Consider the following 20,004-nt stretch of genomic DNA (forward strand, 5'->3'; position numbering starts at 1 on the left):
AGATTTCCAAGAATGGAGCCTGGTGGGCGGGAAAACTTCGCGCCAAAACTGGGTCATCTGCCGCCATTTTGAACATTAATAGGGAACTTAAGGAGCGATTACGGCAACGCCAACGAAACATCACTTAAAAATATAGCTTTATTATATTTGTGCTTCTTCGCGATTATTTCAACTCGCTCAACTTCTACAGAAACGGCGATCTACCTAGGAACCAAATTGGTAGGAGTGGCGTTAAGAAAGAGACTGTAAAATTCACCTTCGCGTGCTCACGTTCTCCACAAAACTTTGAATTTGGCCATTTTACGTTGTTTTTTTGCAGAGACCGGAGATAAAACACACGTGCAAAGTGATTGTGTTTGCTCGTTAAGCCTGTTGTTTTGCAGTGTTGTTGCCGTTGCCTTCGTCGTTGTTTTTGATGGAGGGAACTGATATCTTCGTTTCCACTGATTTCCCTCGTAAATTGAGAGGGGTGGGAAAAGAACTATTTTTAATTTTTTCCGCCCCTCCCAATTTACACGGGAAATGGTCTGGGCACGAGGTTCGAGAACTGACTACAGCTGCCGTCCTTAGGTCGATCCAGAGGCATCTCGGGCAGTAAGAATGCTGTCCCATCACAACTTCGTTTTTGAATGTCATATTCGATGGCCCAACGTCTTCATAGCAAAACTCAGTAGAAAAGTGGAAACATATGTATTTCATTTTTTCAGTGTCATTTAAATTTTCCTATTTTTTCTTTTTTGTTTTTCATTTTTGTTTAATTTCATTTTAACTTTATTATTTTAGATCCTTATTTTATCTTCAATTTAGCTTTTCTTTGCCATCAGCATCTCATTTTTTTTATTTTATTCCAATTTTTTTATTTATTTATTTATTTCCATTTCATTTTATGTAATGTTCATTTTTCTCCTCTTTATTCTTTTCATTTTATATCAGTTTTCCGTCCGTTTATTTATAATGCTGCTCATATCCCGAGCTCCCATATCCAGGCCTAAACTCGTACCCAGATCTCACTGTCTGACCTTGGCAAATCTGGGTACGAGATTAACCTCTACGCCTTATCGAACAGGCAATCATCAGGGAAAACGCTTCGTTCCCGTATCCTAGTTATTTAATTATAAACCATCTGTAGGTCAACAATTAAGAAAACGGACTGGCGAAATAATCAGCCTACAGTATTGTGACTTCTGTATAGCTATTGGCTGCTTTGTCAACAAGGAAACACGAAATCCGTTTCGGATCTCGATAGAGTAACTGGACAAGACTTCCTGAGGTAAAAAACGTTCTAACGAAAGAGACAAAAGCTCTTTAATTCAGAAATGAGGGCTGAACCTCAATTTTTAATTCAAATTTTAAAATATTGCCTGTCAGTAATTTAGATAAGAAAATGATGCCGGTAAAGGAAGGCCTCCATTATCTTAATCGCTCTTTTCATAGACCGTCTGCAAGAATAATTTAAGAAAATGTCTTTTTTAAAAAACGCAAACGAGCCACGGACAAACCGCCGGGATCTTTCTCCGCGGCAAAATGGATTCGATGAAGTTATATGCGATCTTTTTCGTTCTTATTGGGACCACATCATTCCTCATCGGTCTTGGAGGATCTCAGGCGGCAAGTCAAGGCAAAGGTAAGGAATTTTGAACAGGAGGGGTCCAAATGTTAGCTCATTTACACAGTGTAGACAAAAAAATATGCTTTACTGTTCTACTGCCTCTTACTCAAATTATGACTGACCTGATAAGCGAAATCGAAGCAAGAGGGGAAAATTTGCAATTTTCAATGTATCATGAAGAAACGGGCAGCAGAAAATGTCGAATCGATTGCTCACTAGCTTTCATTTTGAATGATAGCAATCTGGTATTTCATCGACAGACTCAAACGTTAGTCCAAAGCTACATCAGTTACGGGAACGTTTTATTTTTCTTAAACACTTTTTTTAAACAACTTGAGGCGTTTATTTTTCGTGTGACATTAAAATGTAGGCTGTGTAAGCCGAAAAATAGCTTTGAAACATTTGTTCTTGCCGCAGTAACCCATGTTCAAATTTCATTAGTGTCAACAGCGGAATCAGTAAATGCATCGAGGCACGAGAGCTTAGATAGTCTTTTTAGTCTTCGTGATTATTTCACAAGAGAACTTGATAAAGGCACGTTGAGCAAACGTTGTTTTCCTTTGCTATTTTTTTCCCTTTTTCGTACATTTTCATTTAAATACAGAAGATATTTCGGAATTTAGAATAACAAGATGAAAGTTTAAAGAAAATGCATTCAACACTACAACAAGTGAAGCTTTCTTGCGATCTTATTCTTGTAATAATACTTTGCGAAACTGGAGCGAGGGAGTTACGGTGTCCTGTTTGCTCACAGTTAACCTCTACCCGATTCCAAACAAAATTTCGTTCATCGTGAATAACTCAAAGTAACAAGTTTCATATGTCGTTTTAAGCAGATGCCGAGCGCGTTCTTAATGGAACTGTCAAACAGTCACCGTTCATATGTTTCCTTCATATTGTATTTCTTCGCTTTTGCGTTTATCTCAATATGACTAGGGATTCTGCTCCCATCACAAACAATTAGTAACACCTATTTCCATACATTAAAGCAACGATTATGATAATTCATGAGCCAGCAAGAGGCAAGAGTTGATGAGCTTTCACAGCCGGCCGTCTCGGTGTTAAATTTCGGCGGGAAAACACCTAATTACAATTTTCTCGGAATTTTCAGCGAGTGGGCGCTGGATAAATCTCCTTCGTACGATTAGCAGCTACTTTAGATTAAATGTCCCTCTGTATTTCATCGTGGAGACTCATAAAGCCGAGAGTTGCTGTGAGACAAACATTTCATGAGTGATATAGGAGGTTGTTTTCGCCATCAATGGCTATACCTGTGTTGCACTTCCGATGGATAGTGCTTTGATAAGGACTGTTTCAGAAAACGGTTATTTCATAGACTAATATTTGAACAAGCAACAGATGTGTGATGATCAATGGCACAACATTCAAGAGTAAGAACGTGCAAAAGTGGCGCGATGGAAGCAGCTCGCCGACTAACCATAAACTCGCCATGATATCAGAGGTATTTTTCTGGCCAATCAAAAGGGGTAAAATTCCAATATTTCTGGTAGAAGATTCCCAGGGGCCCTCCCTTCCGTCCTTTAATAAAAACTTTCGCTCGTACCCGCCTAGGTTCTCGTGAATGCCTGCTTTTTGGCCTTCTTAACTCCCCTCATCCCGTTGTCCGTTTCCTCGCTCCACGCTAGCGGCCTTCACATACATCTAATAATCCTGATTTGATTGAGTTGAGAAAACTCTCATTCAAAACTGACTATGAGTTACGTACAGATGGATATCCCAAAATGCCGTGACTCTTAACATTTAAACACTAACAGTCATTTTCTTGGCATAATAGGTTACCATAGTAACAGTAGAACCTGTTAAACGCCCCTTATTTTAGCTTAAATTGTTATAACTCAAAAACGAGCGCGGTGACCCCATTTTTTATTATGGGACTGTAATCAACATGTTTAAAAAAATTATAGGATAGGTTCAGAGCCACCTTAAATTTTTAAAAATTTGAGTTGTCTCTGAATGAGGGTCACTGCGCTTTTTTTGAGTTATAACCACCTGAACCTAAAATAAGGAGGTGTTTTCAACAGGTTGAACTGTTGCTATGGTAACCTGTTATGTCGAGAATGATGATGAGGTATTTCATGCTTAAGCCCATTATTGCGGTATCAGCTGATATTGATCCGTCAAAGTATAACAGCTAGAAAGAGCTGGAAACTTTGCAAACCACCTTAATCTCCGAAACAAAAATTACCAATGAATATATATGTCAAAACGAAAACACTATTTACGTTAATTTGAAAAAGAATAACATTGCCGGGAAAAATTAAATGAAAACATTAGATCCGAATTTCAGGCACAAAATTATCGTCTCTTCCCGTTAACATCGGCGTATCCTACGAAGTATTACTGAGCTCATGCTTGTTCGAAATAACACGTTTCACAAATAAATTTCACAAATATTTTTAGCACCTTTGCAAAGCGTTAAAAGTCGCATTTAAATCAAAAGAAACCGAACAATAACAGTTCAGTTTTATTTCAAACACTGTACTAGTCTTGTAAAACTATCAAAAAGTTCCTCGGTTGCGATGACCACGATGCAAGGATGGAATGGATTGGGCCTTGAAAGAAAATTGCACCTTACGTAGCGGTAGTCCTAAAAAATTTATTCAAAAGTGCATCACAATAGAAAATAAATTAAAAAACCAAGCTTATATCAGTAACAAATTTAAACATTCCAAACAATCGAAAAGCCAACTGAATAATTTTAAAAGTATAAGCAATGATATCGCCCTATAAAAAACAAATAACTTCTTTTAGGGTGTCTTAATGAAATCGTTAAAGGCTGGATATTTTTCTCTCTTGGGAAAAAAACCGCTTTATATCCTTGTCGTAAAGTTAAACGACCGTTTCGTATACGAGTAAAGACAACCAAATTAAATTTCAACAACGTTTTGAACTAAAAGCGTTATATTCTCCTAACATAGCACCGTTAAATACAGGCATCTTACATTTCGTTGTGAACACATTCATAGATCAAAATACAGTAGAGAAAGGGAGATTATGAAAACCGAAATCATACTAATAAAGTAAAATCACTTACACTATGATCACTCGACAGAAACCACGACAACATCAACTGCACCACAAGAAATGAACACACCTACAACAAGTGCGACTCAACCAATGACAACATCAATTGCTGCAGATGAAATATCAACACCTATAACAAGTGCGCCAGAAAGAAACACAGCATTAACTGCTCCAACTACAAGCCCCAAAGAGACAGGTACACTATCAACTGCTGCAGATGAATTATCCACACCAACAACAAGTGCGACAGAACCAAAGATACCAACAACTGCTGCAGATGAAATATGGATTCCTACCACAAGTGCGACAGAACCAACGACACCATCAACTGCTGCAGATGAAAAATCCACTCCCACGACAAGTGCAACAGAGCCAACGACAGTATCGGCGACTGCTGCAGATGAAAAATCCACTCCTACAACAAGTGCAACAGAGCCAACGACACCATCAACGGCTGCAGATGAAAAATCCACTCCCACGACAAGTGCAACAGAACCAACGACAGCATCAACTGCTGCAGATGAAAAATCCACTCCCACGACAAGTGCAACAGAGCCAACGACAGTATCGACTGCTGCAGATGAAATATCCACTCCTACGACAAGTGTAACAGAACCCACGACAGCATCGACTGCTGCAGGTGAAGTATCCACTCCTACAACAAGTGCAACAGAGCCAACGACAGCATCAACTGCTGCAGGTGAAGTATCCACTCCTACGACAAGTGCAACAGAGCCAACGACAGCATCAACGGCTGCAGATGAAAAATCCACTCCCACGACAAGTGCAACAGAACCAACGACAGCATCAACTGCTGCAGATGAAATATCCACTCCTACGACAAGTGTAACAGAACCAACGACAGCATCGACTGCTGCAGGTGAAATATCCACTCCTGCAACAAATGCAACAGAAACAACGCCACCATCGTCTGCTGCAGGTGAAGCATCCACTCCTACAACAAGTGCAACAGAACCAACGACAGCATCAACTGCTGCAGGTGAATTATCCACTCCTACGACAAGTGCAACAGAGCCAACGACAGCATCGACTGCTGCAGATGAAATATCCACTCCTACGACAAGTGCAACAGAGCCAACGACAGCATCAACGGCTGCAGATGAAAAATCCACTCCTACAACAAATGCAACAGAAACAACGACAGCATCAACTGCTGCAGACGAAATATCCACTCCTACAACAAGTGCAACAGAACCAACGACACCATCAACTGCTGCAGATGAAAAATCCACTCCTACAACAAATGCAACAGAAACAACGACAGCATCAACTGCTGCAGATGAAATATCCACTCCTACAACAAGTGCAACAGAACCAACGACACCATCAACTGCTGCTGATGAAAAATCCACTCCTACAACAAATGCAACAGAAACAACGACACCATCAACTGCTGCAGATGAAAAATCCACTCCTACAACAAATGCAACAGAAACAACGACACCATCAACTGCTGCAGGTGAAGTATCCACTCCTACGACAAGTGCAACAGAGCCAACGACAGCATCGACTGCTGCAGATGAAATATCCACTCCTACGACAAGTGCAACAGAACCAACGACAGCATCAACTGCTGCAGATGAAAAATCCACTCCTACAACAAATGCAACAGAGCCAACGACAGCATCGACTGCTGCAGGTGAAGTATCCACTCCTACGACAAGTGCAACAGAGCCAACGACAGCATCGACTGCTGCAGATGAAATATCCACTCCTACGACAAGTGCAACAGAACCAACGACAGCATCAACTGCTGCAGATGAAAAATCCACTACCACGACAAGTGCAACAGAACCAACGACAGCATCAACTGCTGCAGGTGAAGTATCCACTCCTACGACAAGTGCCACAGAGCCAACGACAGCATCGACTGCTGCAGATGAAATATCCACTCCTACGAAAAGTGCAACAACGACAGCATCAACTGCTGCAGATGAATTTTCCACAGCAACAACAAGTGCGACAGAACCAATAACACCATCAACTGCCCCAGATGAAATATCCAAATCTACAACTAGTGCCGCAGAACCATCGACAGTATCAACTACTGCAAATGAAATTACCACACCTACAACAAGTGTGACTGAACCAATGACAGCATCAACTGCTGCAGATGAATTATCCACAGCAACAACAAGTGCGACAGAACCAATAACACCATCAACTGCCCCAGATAAAATTTTCAAACCATCGACAGCATCACCTGCTGCAGGTGAAATATCCACACCTACAACAGGTGCGACACCACCAAACACAACCGCAATGGATGAATTATCCACACCTACAGAAAGGGTGGCAGAACAAGCAAAAGCATCAACTGATGCAGATGAAATATCCACTCTCACAACAAGTGCGCCAGAACTATCGACAGCATCAACTACTTCAGGTGAAATATCCACACCTACAACAGATGCGACACCACCAACCACAACCGCAACTGCAGTAGATGAATTATCCACACCTACAGAAATGGTGGCAGAACAAGCAAAAGCATCAACTGATGCAGATGAAATATCCACTCCTACAACAAGTGCGCCAGAACCAATGACGGCATCAACTGCAACAGACAAAATATCAAAACGTACAACAAGTGCGGCAGAAGGAACGACAGCATCAACTGCTGCAGATGAAATATCAACACCTACAACAAGTGCAACAAAGCCACCGACAACATCAACTGCTATAGATGAATTATCCACAGCTACAACAAGTGCGACAGAACCAACGACAGCATCAACTGCTGCAGATGAAATATCCACTCCTACAACAAGTGCGCCAGAACCAATGACGGCATCAACTGCAACAGACAAAATATCAACACGTACAACAAGTGCGGAAAAACGAAGGACAACATCAACTGCGACAGATGAAATATCAACACCTACAACAAGTGCAAAAAAGCCACCGACAACATCAACTGCTATAGATGAATTATCCACAGTTACAACAAGTGCGGCAGAACCAACGAAACCATCAACTGCTGTAGATGTGGTATCCATACACACAACAAGTCCCACAGAGCCAGAAACACCGTCAACTGCGACAGCGACAGAACCAACGACAACAGCAACAGCTGAAGATGATATATCCACACATACAACACGTGCAACAGAACCAACGACACCATCAACTGCTGTAGATGAATTATCCATACCAACAACAAGTGCCACAGAACCATCGACAGCATCAACTACTGCAGGTGAAATATCCACACCTACAACAGGTGCGACACCACCAACCACAACCGCAACTGCAGTAGATGAATTATCCACACCTACAGAAAGGGTGGCAGAACAAGCAAAAGCATCAACTGATGCAGACGAAATATCCACTCCTACAACAAGTGCACCAGAACCAATGACGACATCAACTGCAACAGACGAAATATCAACTCGTACAACAAGTGCAGCAGAACAAAGGACAGTATCAACTGCTGGAGATGAATTGTCCATTTCAACAACAAGTGCAGCACAACTAATAACACCATCAACTGCTGCAGATGACATATCCACTCCTACAACAAGTGCGACAGAACCAACTACCGCAGCAACTGCTGCAGATAAAATATCCACTCCTACGACAAGTGCGCCAAAACCAACGACAGCATCCACTGCTGTAGATGAAATATCCACTCCTACGACAAGTGCGACAGAACCAACAACAGCATCCACTGCTGCAGACGAAATATCCACTTCTACGACAAGTGCGACAGAACCAACAACAGCATCAACTGCTCTAGATGAAATACCCACTCCTACGACAAGTTCAATAGAACCGAAGACTGAATTATCCACAGCTACAACAAGTGCAACAAAGCCAACGGCAACATCACCTGCTGCAGAAGAAATATCCACAGCTACAACAACAAGAGCGGCAGAACCAACGACACCATCAACTGCTGTAGATGAGTTATCCATACCAACAACAAGTCCCACAGAGCCAGAAACACCATCAACTGCCGCAGATGAAATATCGACACCAACAACAAGAGCGACAGGCACAACGACTGCGGCAACAGCTGAAGATGAAATATCCATACCTACAACAAGTGCAACAGAACCAATGTCAGCATCAACTGCTGCAGATAAAATTACCACACCTACAACAAGTGTGACTGAACCAATGACAGCATCAACTGCTGCAGATGAATTATCCACAGCAACAACAAGTGCCCCAGAACCAATAACACCATCAACTACCCCAGATGAAATATCCAAACCTACAACAAGTGCCGCAGAACCATCGACTGCATCAACTACTGCAGGTGAAATATCCACACCTACAACAGGTGCGACACCACCAATCACAACCGCAACTGCTGTAGATGAATTATCCACTGCTACAGAAAGGGTGGCAGGACAGGCAAAAGCATCAACTGATGCAGATGAAATATCCACTCTTACAACAAGTGCGCCAGAACCAATGACGGCATCGACTGCAACAGATGAAATATCAATACCTACAACAAGTGCGGTAGAACGAAGGACAGCATCAACTGGTGGAGATGAATTATCCATTCCAACAACAAGTGCCGCAGAACCAGTAACAACATCAGCTCCTGCAGATGAAATTTCCACTCCTAAAACAAGTGCTGCACAACCAACAACAACATTAACTACTGCCGATGAAATATACACTCCTACAACAAGTGCGACAGAACCAAAGACACGATCAACTGCTGCAGGTGAAATAGCCACTCCTACAACAAGTGCGACAGAACCAATGACACCAAATACAATTATTGTGACAGAACCAACGATAACGATAGCACCAGTGACAACATCATCTTCTACCATAGAAACATCCAACGCTACAACAAGTGTGGTACCACCGATGATAACATCATCTGCTATCATTGAAACATCCAACGCTACAACAAGTGTGGTACTGTCAATGAAAATGACAACTTCACTTGCTATCATTGAAACATCCAGTGCCATATCAAGTGTGGTGCCACCAATGACATCATCTGCTATCATTGAAAAATCGATCACTGCAACAAGTGTGGTACCACCAATGACAACATCATCTGCTATCATTGAAACATCCTACGCTACAACAAGTGTGGTACCACAAATAACAACATCATCTGCTATCATTGAAACATCCCACGCTACAACAAGTGTGGTACCACAAATAACAACATCATCCGCTATCATTGAAACATCCTACGCTACAACAAGTGTGGTACCACAAATAACAACATCATCTGTTATCACTGAAACATCGATCACTACAACAAGTGTGGCACCACCAATGACAACTTCAGCTGCTATCATTGAAACATCTTACGCTACAATTAGTGCGATACCGCCAATGACAACTTCATCCGCTACCACTGAAACATCTAACACTACAACAAGTGTGGTGCCACCAATGACAACATCATCTGCTATCGTTGAAACATTCCACGCTACAACAAGTGTAATAGCACTAGTGACAACTTCAATGCCATTTTCCCCACCTGTGACAGCATTAGCTGATGGAGGTAAATATTTTTATTAACCTCTTAACCCTCAATATCTAAGAACAAATTCTTCTATCTTGTTTCCATACTTTTCTTATAAAAGTACAGGGGAGAAATTAATATATCAGGATAATGCACCTTGGATGATCATATCCTTAATTCTCATGACCTCAGGGGTTGATTAAGTATTGATATTGCAAGGATAAATTTCATGCTGATCACTGTTAGGGCTTAAAGGCAAGGCGCCGTTATGCGTTACGAGGCTAATTCTTGCCATTATTGTGATTTTCTTCACATTAACCACCACTCTTTATTAAGGCGGGTGGTTTGTGTGGTCTTATTCGTTGGTCTCGTGTTGTTGTGAGTTTCACGTGTGCACGATATCTTTGAATAGAATAATTTCACACCCCAGTTTGAGCCTTTTATTCAACCTTTTTGTTGTCTATTAATAACATTAATCTTATGGTCTACGTTTTGTGCGGGTGATAACAACTTGACGCAATATTTGCTAATCGATTGTACGTTTCTGTTACTTTTTCTATGCACAAACAATGGACAAACACAGTACTAATGCTATTTGTCTACATGGAACTAAATATAATCTTTATTAACCCGTGGTTTTTCAATATGTGTTTCCTTTGCAAAGTAACTGAATGTGTTTTATTTTGCAGAAATACCGAAGGACTCCAGACAGGCTAAAGGGAGCTTAACAGTGGATGCTAGATGGATTGACGCGTATTCCGATACTAGCTCAACTGAGTACAAAGTTTTCTCTCGCAGGCTCGTTGACTATTTAACTGAAATTTTCAAGAATTCATACCAAGACGATTTCATTGGAGTGGAAGTGAAAAACCTTCGCAGGGGAAGTGTTAAGTTTGATTTTATAGCATACTTCAAAATCACATCCAGTGTTAGTGAGGAAAATCTGGAAGATGTATTAATGGAGGGAATAGATAGTTCAGAGTTTAAAATCATAGATGTCGATGCACTCTTCATAGCAGCGGAGAAACCAGCGTCGGGATTAGAGCAGTGGATCATTATTCTCATCCCAATTGGAACTGTAGTAGTGTTTCTTGTTGCTATCGTCGTAATTTTCGTGGTAAGCCACCTCTATTTACTGCCTAACGCTTGCTTTTTATCGATTTGAATTATTTATGTTCTCATCTAGGTCATCAACTGCAGACATTCCTTTTTATCTTAACGTGGAGAGATTTTCAAACTGTGCTTAGAGTGTGTACGTTTAGTTCTGCAAAATCTATTCTAATCTGGTCTGATATGAGGATTTAACTTATTCGTTCTTAATGAAAATCTAACGGGCTAAGTATTGCTCTTTCGTCTAATTTTGAAAACTGCTTAGCAGTACTTTTTTATTGTCTGATCAGTTTTGGTGTTAGTAAACGGACCAAACGGTATCCAGTGCGTCTTTGGGAGTGGCAGCGCTAGCCCTTCGTCAGAGCCAGCTTTGACTCGTTGCCATAAGACGTCACACTAGTAATGATCAGTCGGGCACACACGAATGCTGGAAAATAATAGAGACGCTTCCCCCCCCTCCTGGTCAGAATTGCTTGCGTACAAAACCTCAGCTATCGAATCTCTTTACGGTGGCCAAATTTCTTTATCAATGAACTCGGTCAACTTGATAAAACCAAACATCCGTTCACACTCCCTAACCGACGCAGCACCATAGTTCATTTAGAAGCAAACCCCTTGTGTTTTTGTCTAATGGACTCATCTCCGGCTGAGTATTAAACAGAGGAACATAATTAATACTGATTGCATCATCAAACTAGATTAGGATCCTTATTCAGTTGTCAGGTTTAAATATATGTTGAACAATTCAAACAATTGTCGACTGTCGATTTCATTCAGTCCCCTAACACTGACATAGCGCTGTATCATGGGGATTAATTACTTAACTTGTGCCTGCATGTATTTTTCTTTCCATTGTAGATACGAAGAAGAACGCATCGAAGAGGACAACTACGCTTGCAAAAAAATAATACACTGGAGATGTCTGAACGCTCACGCTCGCGAAAATCTAAGGTATTTACAGCCAACTTCTATCATTTGGACGCAACTGTCCGTGTTTCCAATTTTCTCATGACATTACAGCTGTTAACAAAACCCAAAGCAAATGACATTCAATTCAATTCAATTTCAATTTGTTATTATTTTCAACAAATTTACAAAGACAATTTACACAACCCGCGCATAGCATTAGCTAATCTGGGCGGGTATCAGTAATAGACAAAAATTAAGACTTCAATATTGCTACAATATCGGCACTACAATGTAAGACTTTGACATGCAGTAGCAAACGAAACACATAGCTATAAGGTACAATAATTAGTTATAAACAAAACTTAAGTATTAAAGCTAAAAGACAACAATATTGCTACAATATCACCACAATATAAGACTAAGACATGCAATTTTAAACTAAACACGTAGTGAAACACACACCTATAGGGTACAATAATTATTGGCATTAAATTTCAATATTAAAGATTTGAGCGATCAAACAAACTGAACGTAGCAACGAGTACAATGCGTTGACGCACTGAGGTTCTCAGAGAAATGAAATTAAAGGTGGATTGATATCGATGTTCAGGTTTCCTTGAAAGATATCGATTCTTGCGATAAATATCGGCTGTTTCGATCCCTTTGATACTGTTCACGTGACCGCTCACTTGAACATTTGAAGTCTATTTCAGTACTAACTAAGCAAAACTTTCTGTGTGGCCAAACCTACAACTGCTGTAAACCAAGGGAATTAAAACGTATGAAAGGCAAATGAAAATCTGATTGGGTTTTTAGAAGAGTCTGATTGAAGAGGGCGGTCATTTTGCTCTTTTTCCAAAAAATGACCTCTTTTATTGGTACCGCACCGGGCTCCCGTGCGGGAGGTCGCGGGTTCAAACCCCGGCCGGGCCAACACTCAGGGTCTTTAAGATTAATAGAAGAGAAAAGTGCTGCCTTTGTAATGACATCTGCAAATGGTTAGACTTTCTAGTCTTCTCGGATGAGGACGATACTGATCGTAGGTCCTGTCTCACAACCCTTGTTCATCATTAATTTGTGGGACGTTAAACGGAACCCACACACTGTTCGCAAGAGTAGGGGACGTAGTTCCCGGTGTTGTGGTCTCACTCTGGCCTTCTATGTTTCACACTCATGCTTGGGTTGAGTGGGTGGGTGGGTAGGTGAGATCTAATATATGGACCGATGATGACGTCCGATCTCACCCCATAGAATTGTAAACCGCCGTGAGACTTGGTGATATGTGCGGTATATAAGAATTCCATTCGTTTATTAAAGACTTTCCATGCGTACACAGCGTTGGAACCGAGTATGGAGCCCAGAAAAATGTGTTTACCATCTTTCCTTTATTTTCACCAATTCCAGCCGAGATTTATAAGTGCAAGGAGAGACTCCGGTGGCGAAGGCTTCGTTGACGATGAAAGAGCCGACGACAAGCACGAAGACAGTAGCAGCCTCAAGAACGGAGATGGAGTGGAAGAAGTAGTCTATGTAGCCTAAATCAGTTATACTCTTACTAAAGTTACTTTTCAATGCTATTACAAGATAGATCATTGATTGACATATGCTATAGCATTTTAACATTTGTTTAAAATAAAGTACATGAAATAAACGCAGCTTATTTCAACTCAAATAGAGGTAAATTTTTAGTCCACGAAAAGGAAATAATTATGTAAACAAGGTAACTTTTTTTAAAAAAATTAAGGACATTACCGTGCATAGAAGTTTTGTATTATTCTTATGCTTGTTATGTTTAATATTCTTAATCTTATATATTGCAATCATTTTTAATTCGTTGTAGTTCTTGTCAATAGTTGCAATTAGTAGTTAACAAATGCATTTGACTTCAAAAACATTACTTCTAGCACTCCATGCTGTTGTTGCGTATAGTCCACAAGAAGGTGTCGTACAGTTTAAAAGTATATTTTTATGCCAGCATTAGATGTAAGTACTCAAGAAATTTTTAGTCATTGTTTGCTTAAACAAACGCAAAGAAATATACTTCAGTTCTTCATCCAAATTATTCCAAGTGCTCAGCACTTCTTCTCAGTAGTTTAATTTGCAGCAGCTGTGATTATCTCGGCACTAAAGTCGATTTATCTTACGTGGCAGCCAACGTTTTCCCCTCCCACCTGCTCTCCTCGCTTCGCGCGCGCCCGATTCTCTTCCTTCCTTCATTCATCTAGCGCCTGAGGTCAACAAAAAACAATACATTTTGTGTACAGTCAACTCTCGCCTTGCGGACGCCACGCTTTTACGGACACCGCGATAATACGGACAGCAGCTAAATTCCCGGCAGAAATTGATTATAAATGTTTGACTGAAATAAACTCCCGCTATTACAGACTCTCGCTATTAAGGGCACTAACTTCCGTTCCCGAGGGTGTCCGCATTAAAGGGAGTTGACTGTACTACAGTCAACTCCCTGTTAATCCGTGACAGCGGAAATTTATTTCAGTCAAACGTTTGTATTCAATTTTTGCCGGGGATTTAGTTGCTGTCCGTAATAGCGAGGTGTCCGCAAGGCGAGAGTTGATTGTATTTAGATTTAGACAGCACTTTTCTAAATCAAAGCTCTTTTGATGGTCATGGTTTACCGTGGGTAAAGTTTATAAAAATGACGATGACGAAGACGACGATAACGATGATGGAGATCATTATTAGGATGATGGGTAACGTTCTTGCTACTATGAATTCCTTTTTGCTCTCCTTTAGGATCGGTACCGGCTGGGACCTGAATACCACAGGATTATTTCCACGCATGGAGTCTTTTTTAATATGTGCGCTGTTCCGTAGGAGAGTCATAATCATTATCATCGTCATCATCATCGTCATCATCATCATGATTATGTTTCAGGATTGCTTATAACTACCAAGTAGCTTTTAGCTGATCAACTGATGAAGGGATATAGTGCTTATAGCAGTCCTGAAGCGTCTTGTTTTTCTCATCTTTAGCTGCAAAATCACATTTTTTTTTATTAAACTAAACAACTGAGAAATCTTCTAGCAACATAACAGTTGATAATGTAAACTTATCCTCGCGCTACAGCGCTTTAAACTGGCCTTCTCTCGAACTGGCAGAAAAAGCAAACGTTTAGATATACCTTCAGTCCCTCAAAGATTTCAATCCCGTAACCAAACCTAAGGGTCACGTGGTGTGCGTGTTTCTAACTTGAGTCCAGGGATGGCAACCCAATATGCGCGCAGTAATGCGAAAATGGTGAATGTAGATTGTACTTTTACTGATGTCAGTAGATTTCACCCTAAATTATTTAAAGTTATTATAGTAACTTGTATTTATTCGTTATTTGAAATAAAGAATGATGGGCTGATTGATTGATTGATTGATTGATTGTTTGTTTGTTTGTTTGTTTGTTTGTTTGAACGCTAACAAGCACTACTTGCTATCAGAAGCCCTTGATCGGAGCCTCTATCGATCCGTCATACTTAGCCTTGGAGTCAACCCTTTCTCAGTACACGGTTACTTTACTTTTGGAACAGGTCTCAGGGGACCACAACTTAAATACCCAATCAAAGAAGAGCAATGACGATTAAATTGTTAAGGCCTGGCTAAACTAGGGAACATTGTTGCGGAAGCATTGTCGCGGAAGCAAATATTTCCCAGTTTAGCCGCGTGGGAAACATATGTTGCGGAAACAAATTTTTTCTGCTCGGAAACAACAAAATGTTTTTGCCTCAGGTCAAAAACATTTTGCTTCCCGGGCACACATTTTGCTTCCGAAACACATGTTTCCCAGTTTAGTCACCATAAAAGCAATGTTGACTAGTTTCCAGTGCTGCTTATGAAAAACGTTTCCTAGCAACAAAGTCAGTTTACTATTATGCGCATGCGTCACACTTAGTTTTCCGAAACAATGTTTCCTCGTTTAGCCACAGGGGCAACAAAACATTTTGTTTGCTTCCTGCTAATTTAGCCACCCTGGAAACATAATAAGAAACAATGTTTCTGCAACAATACTTCCTAGTTTGGCCAGTCCTTTAAACACCATGCCTTTTCAGTGAAAATGAATCTACTTGGGAAAAGGTTTGGCTAACGCAATTTTAAAAACAGATGGATGCTCGTAATCATGGCCCGCCATACTTCTGGTCAATAGTGATATTCCATGTTTCTCGATAACTGTGCAAAATAATTGCATATAATGTTGACAGGTCCAACACGACTCCCATTATCGAACCATAAATTGAAGTACCTTATTATAGGAAATTAACGCTTGTGTTAATTACGGTATTATAAATTTATCCGACACAAATTAACGCGAGTTGAAGGAAAAACAACTTCCCAATAAAGGAAAAAAGGTGTAAAATCTCAACTTGAGGGAAATTAGCGCGATTATAACACAAGATGCGAAATTTACCGGAGAAAGTATTTCGGGGAAACCGAAAAGATCCTCATTCAAGCCGAAAGGATCCTCATTCAAGCCGAAAAGATCCTCAGTCAAGCCGAAAGGATCCTCATTCAAGCCGAAAAGATCCTCAGTCAAGCCGAAAAGATCCTCAGTCAAGCCGAAAGGATCCTCATTCAAGCCGTAAGGATCCTCATTCAAGCCGAAAGCATACTCATTCAAGCCGAAAAGATCCTCAGTCAAGCCAAAAGGATCCTCATTCAAGCCGAAAAGATACTCCGTCAAGCCAAAAAGATCCTCAGTCAAGCCGAAAGGATCCTCATTCAAGCCAAAAAGATCCTCATTCAACTCAAGAAAATTAAGGCATGGGTCTCTAGTTATTTACTTAAAAAAGCAAGAGGGTGGTCAATCTTCTGAAGTTTTAGCCGTAACGTCATAAGACTTTGGGAGCTTAATATGCTTACAAATGTCAACATATTGACATGCACAACTTATGTAAATTAGGTCACGTGACCTTTTATGGATGCAAAATTCAAGAAAACTTTTGAGCAAAAATGGCACCACTTTTTATTGCCTCCTGGGGGCTGCCTGTAGTTTTAAAACTTTACCACTGTTAGGCACTTCATTTCTGTGCCCGGGCCTTTTTAAATATATCCTCAATTTTGAAAGTAAACGGCTAATTTTACTTTGGAGGGACTGGGCACTAGTAAAAACTGCCGTTTATTTTCAAAATTAAAGAAATATTAAAAACGCCCGAGCACAGAAATGAAGTGCCTAACAGAGGCAAAGTTTTAAAACTACCGGCAGCCTTCAGGAGGCAATAAAAAGTGGTGCCATTTTTGCTCAAATGTTTTCATAAATGTTTCGGCCGCAACAGGTCACGTGACCTAATTTGCATAAGTTGTGTACGTCAATATGTTGACATTTGTAAGCATATTATGTTGGCAAAGTCTTACGACGTTACGGCCAAATATTCAGAAGATTGACCACCCCCTTGCTTTTTTGAGTAAGTAATTAGAGACCCATGCCTTAATTTTCTTGAGAAGCCGAAAAGATCCTCAGTCAAGCCGAAAGGATCCTCTTTCAAGGCGAAAGGATCCTCATTCAAGCCGAAAAGATCCCCAGTCAAGCCGAAAGGATCCTCAGTCAAGCCGAAAAGATCCTCAGTCAAGCCGAAATGATCCTCAGTCAAGCCGAAAAGATCCTCAGTCAAGCCGAAAAGATCCTCAGTCAAGCCGAAAAGATCCTCAATCAAGCCGAAAAGATCCTCAGTCAAGCCGAAAAGATCCTCAGTCAAGCCTAAAGGATCCTAATTCAAGCCAAAAAGATCCTCAGTCAAGCCGAAAAGATCCTCATTCAAGCCGAAAGGATCCTCATTCAAGCCGAAAAGATCCTCAGTCAAGCCGAAAAGATCCTCAGTCAAGCCGAAAAGATCCTCAGTCAAGCCGAAAGGATCCTCATTTAAGCCGAAAAGATCCTCAGTCAAGCCGAAAGGATCCTCATTCAAGCCGTAAAGATCCTCAGTGAAGCCGAAAGGATCCTCAGTCAAGCCGAAAAGATACTCAGTCAAGCCGAAAGGATCCTTAGTCAACCCGAAAGCATCCTCATTCAAGCCGAAAGTATCCTCATTCAAGCCGTAAAGATCCTCAGTCAAGCCGAAAGGATCCTTAGTTAAGCCGAAAAGATCCTCAGTCAAGCCGAAAAGATCCTCAGTCAAGCCGAAAAGATCCTCAGTCAAGCCGAAAAGATCGTCAGTCAAGCCGAAAAGATCGTCAGTCAAGCCGAAAGGATCCTCATTCAAGCCGTAAAGATCCTCAGTGAAGCCGAAAGGATCCTCAGTCAAGCCGAAAAAATACTTAGTCAAGCCGAAAGGATCCTTAGTCAAGCCGAAAGGATCCTCATTCAAGCCGAAAGGATCCTCATTCAAGCCATAAAGATCCTCAGTCAAGCCGAAAGGATCCTTAGTTAAGCCGAAAGGATCCTTAGTCAAGCCGAAAGGATCCTCATTCAAGCCGAAAGGATCCTCATTCAAGCCGTAAAGATCCTCAGTCAAGCCGAAAGGATCCTTAGTCAAGCCGAAAGGATCCTTAGTCAAGCCGAAAGGATCCTCATTCAAGCCGAAAGGATCCTCATTCAAGCCGAAAAGATCCTCAGTCAAGCCGAAAGGATCCTCATTCAAGCCGTAAGGATCCTCATTCAAGCCGAAAAGATCCTCAGTGAAGCCGAAAGGATTCTCATTCAAGCCGAAAAGATCCTCAGTCAAGCCGAAAGGATCCTCATTCAAGCCGAAAGGATCCTCATTCAAGCCGAAAGGATCCTCATTCAAACCGAAAAGATCCTCAGTCAAGCCGAAAAGATCCTCAGTCAAGCCGAAAGGATCCTCATTCAAGCCGAAAAGATCCTCAGTCAAGCCGAAAAGATCCTCAGTCAAGCCGAAAGGATCCTCATTCAAGCCGAAAAGATCCTTATTCAAGCCGAAAAGATCCTCAGTCAAGCCGAAAGGATCCTCATTCAAGCCGAAAGGATCCTCAATCAAGGCAAAAGGATCCTCAGTCAAGCCGAAAAGATCCTCAGTCAAGCCGAAAGGATCCTCATTCAAGCCGAAAGGATCCTCATTCAAGCCAAAAGGATCCTCATTCAAGCCAAAAGGATCCTCATTCAAGGCGAAAAGATCCTCAGTCAAGCCGAAAGGATCCTCATTCAAGCCGAAAGGATCCTCATTCAAGCCGAAAGGATCCTCATTCAAGCTGAAAAGATCCTTAGTCAAGCCAAAAGGATCCTCATTCAAGCCGAAAGGATCCTCATTCAAGCCGAAAGGATCCTCATTCAAGCCGAAAGGATCCTCATTCAAGCCAAAAGGATCCTCATTCAAGCCAAAAGGATCCTCATTCAAGGCGAAAAGATCCTCAGTCAAGCCGAAAAGATCCTCATTCAAGCCAAAAGGATCCTCATTCAAGGCGAAAAGATACTCAGTCAAGCCAAAAGGATCCTCATTCAAGCCGAAAGGATCCTCATTCAAGGCGAAAAGATCCTCAGTCAAGCCAAAAGGATCCTCATTCAAGGCGAAATGATCCTCAGTCAAGCCGAAAGGATCCTCATTCAAGCCGAAAGGATCCTCAGTCAAGCCGAAAAGATCCTCATTCAAGCCGAAAGGATCCTCATTCAAGCCGAAAAGATCCTCAGTCAAGCCGAAAAGATCCTTAGTCAAGCCGAAAGGATCCTCAGTTAAGCCGAAAAGATCCTCAGTGAAGCCGAAAAGATCCTCATTCAAGCCAAAAAGATCCTCATTCAAGCCGAAAAGATCCTCAGTCAAGCCGAAAGGATCCTCATTCAAGCCGAAAGGATCCTCATTCAAGCCGAAAAGATCCCCAGTCAAGCCGAAAGGATCCTCAGTCAAGCCGAAAAGATCCTAAGTCAAGCCGAAAAAATCCTCAGTCAAGCCGAAAAGATCCTCAGTC

At 41.2% G+C, this 20,004-nt stretch overlaps 3 protein-coding genes across 3 annotated transcripts; 2 read left to right on the plus strand and 1 right to left on the minus strand.

Moving 5' to 3' along the window:
* Positions 1-1,470: 1,470 nt before the first annotated feature.
* Positions 1,471-5,479, plus strand: LOC146479347 (uncharacterized; the record flags this gene model as incomplete). The annotated part of the gene is made up of 2 exons (XM_085110863.1): positions 1,471-1,624; positions 4,683-5,479. Coding segments are annotated over exons 1-2 (897 nt in total), but the record flags the coding sequence as incomplete, so codon positions are not given.
* Positions 5,480-5,489: 10 nt separating this feature from the next.
* LOC146479348 (uncharacterized) lies at positions 5,490-8,592 on the minus strand. Its single transcript, XM_085110864.1, has 3 exons — positions 6,879-8,592; positions 5,614-6,719; positions 5,490-5,549 (listed from the first exon to the last, which is right to left on the minus strand). The coding sequence occupies exons 1-3, from the start codon at positions 8,590-8,592 to the stop codon at positions 5,490-5,492; spliced, it is 2,880 nt and encodes a 959-aa protein (XP_084966990.1).
* A 29-nt stretch (positions 8,593-8,621) lies between these two features.
* Positions 8,622-15,519, plus strand: LOC146479349 (uncharacterized). Its single transcript, XM_085110984.1, has 4 exons — positions 8,622-10,163; positions 10,814-11,241; positions 12,093-12,185; positions 13,548-15,519. The coding sequence occupies exons 1-4, from the start codon at positions 8,738-8,740 to the stop codon at positions 13,680-13,682; spliced, it is 2,082 nt and encodes a 693-aa protein (XP_084967110.1). The 5' UTR covers positions 8,622-8,737; the 3' UTR covers positions 13,683-15,519.
* Positions 15,520-20,004: the final 4,485 nt, after the last annotated feature.

The sequence above is a fragment of the Pavona decussata genome, unplaced genomic scaffold, assembly GCF_977016875.1.
Source record: "Pavona decussata unplaced genomic scaffold, jaPavDecu1.1 SCAFFOLD_59, whole genome shotgun sequence".
NCBI lineage: Eukaryota > Metazoa > Cnidaria > Anthozoa > Scleractinia > Agariciidae > Pavona > Pavona decussata.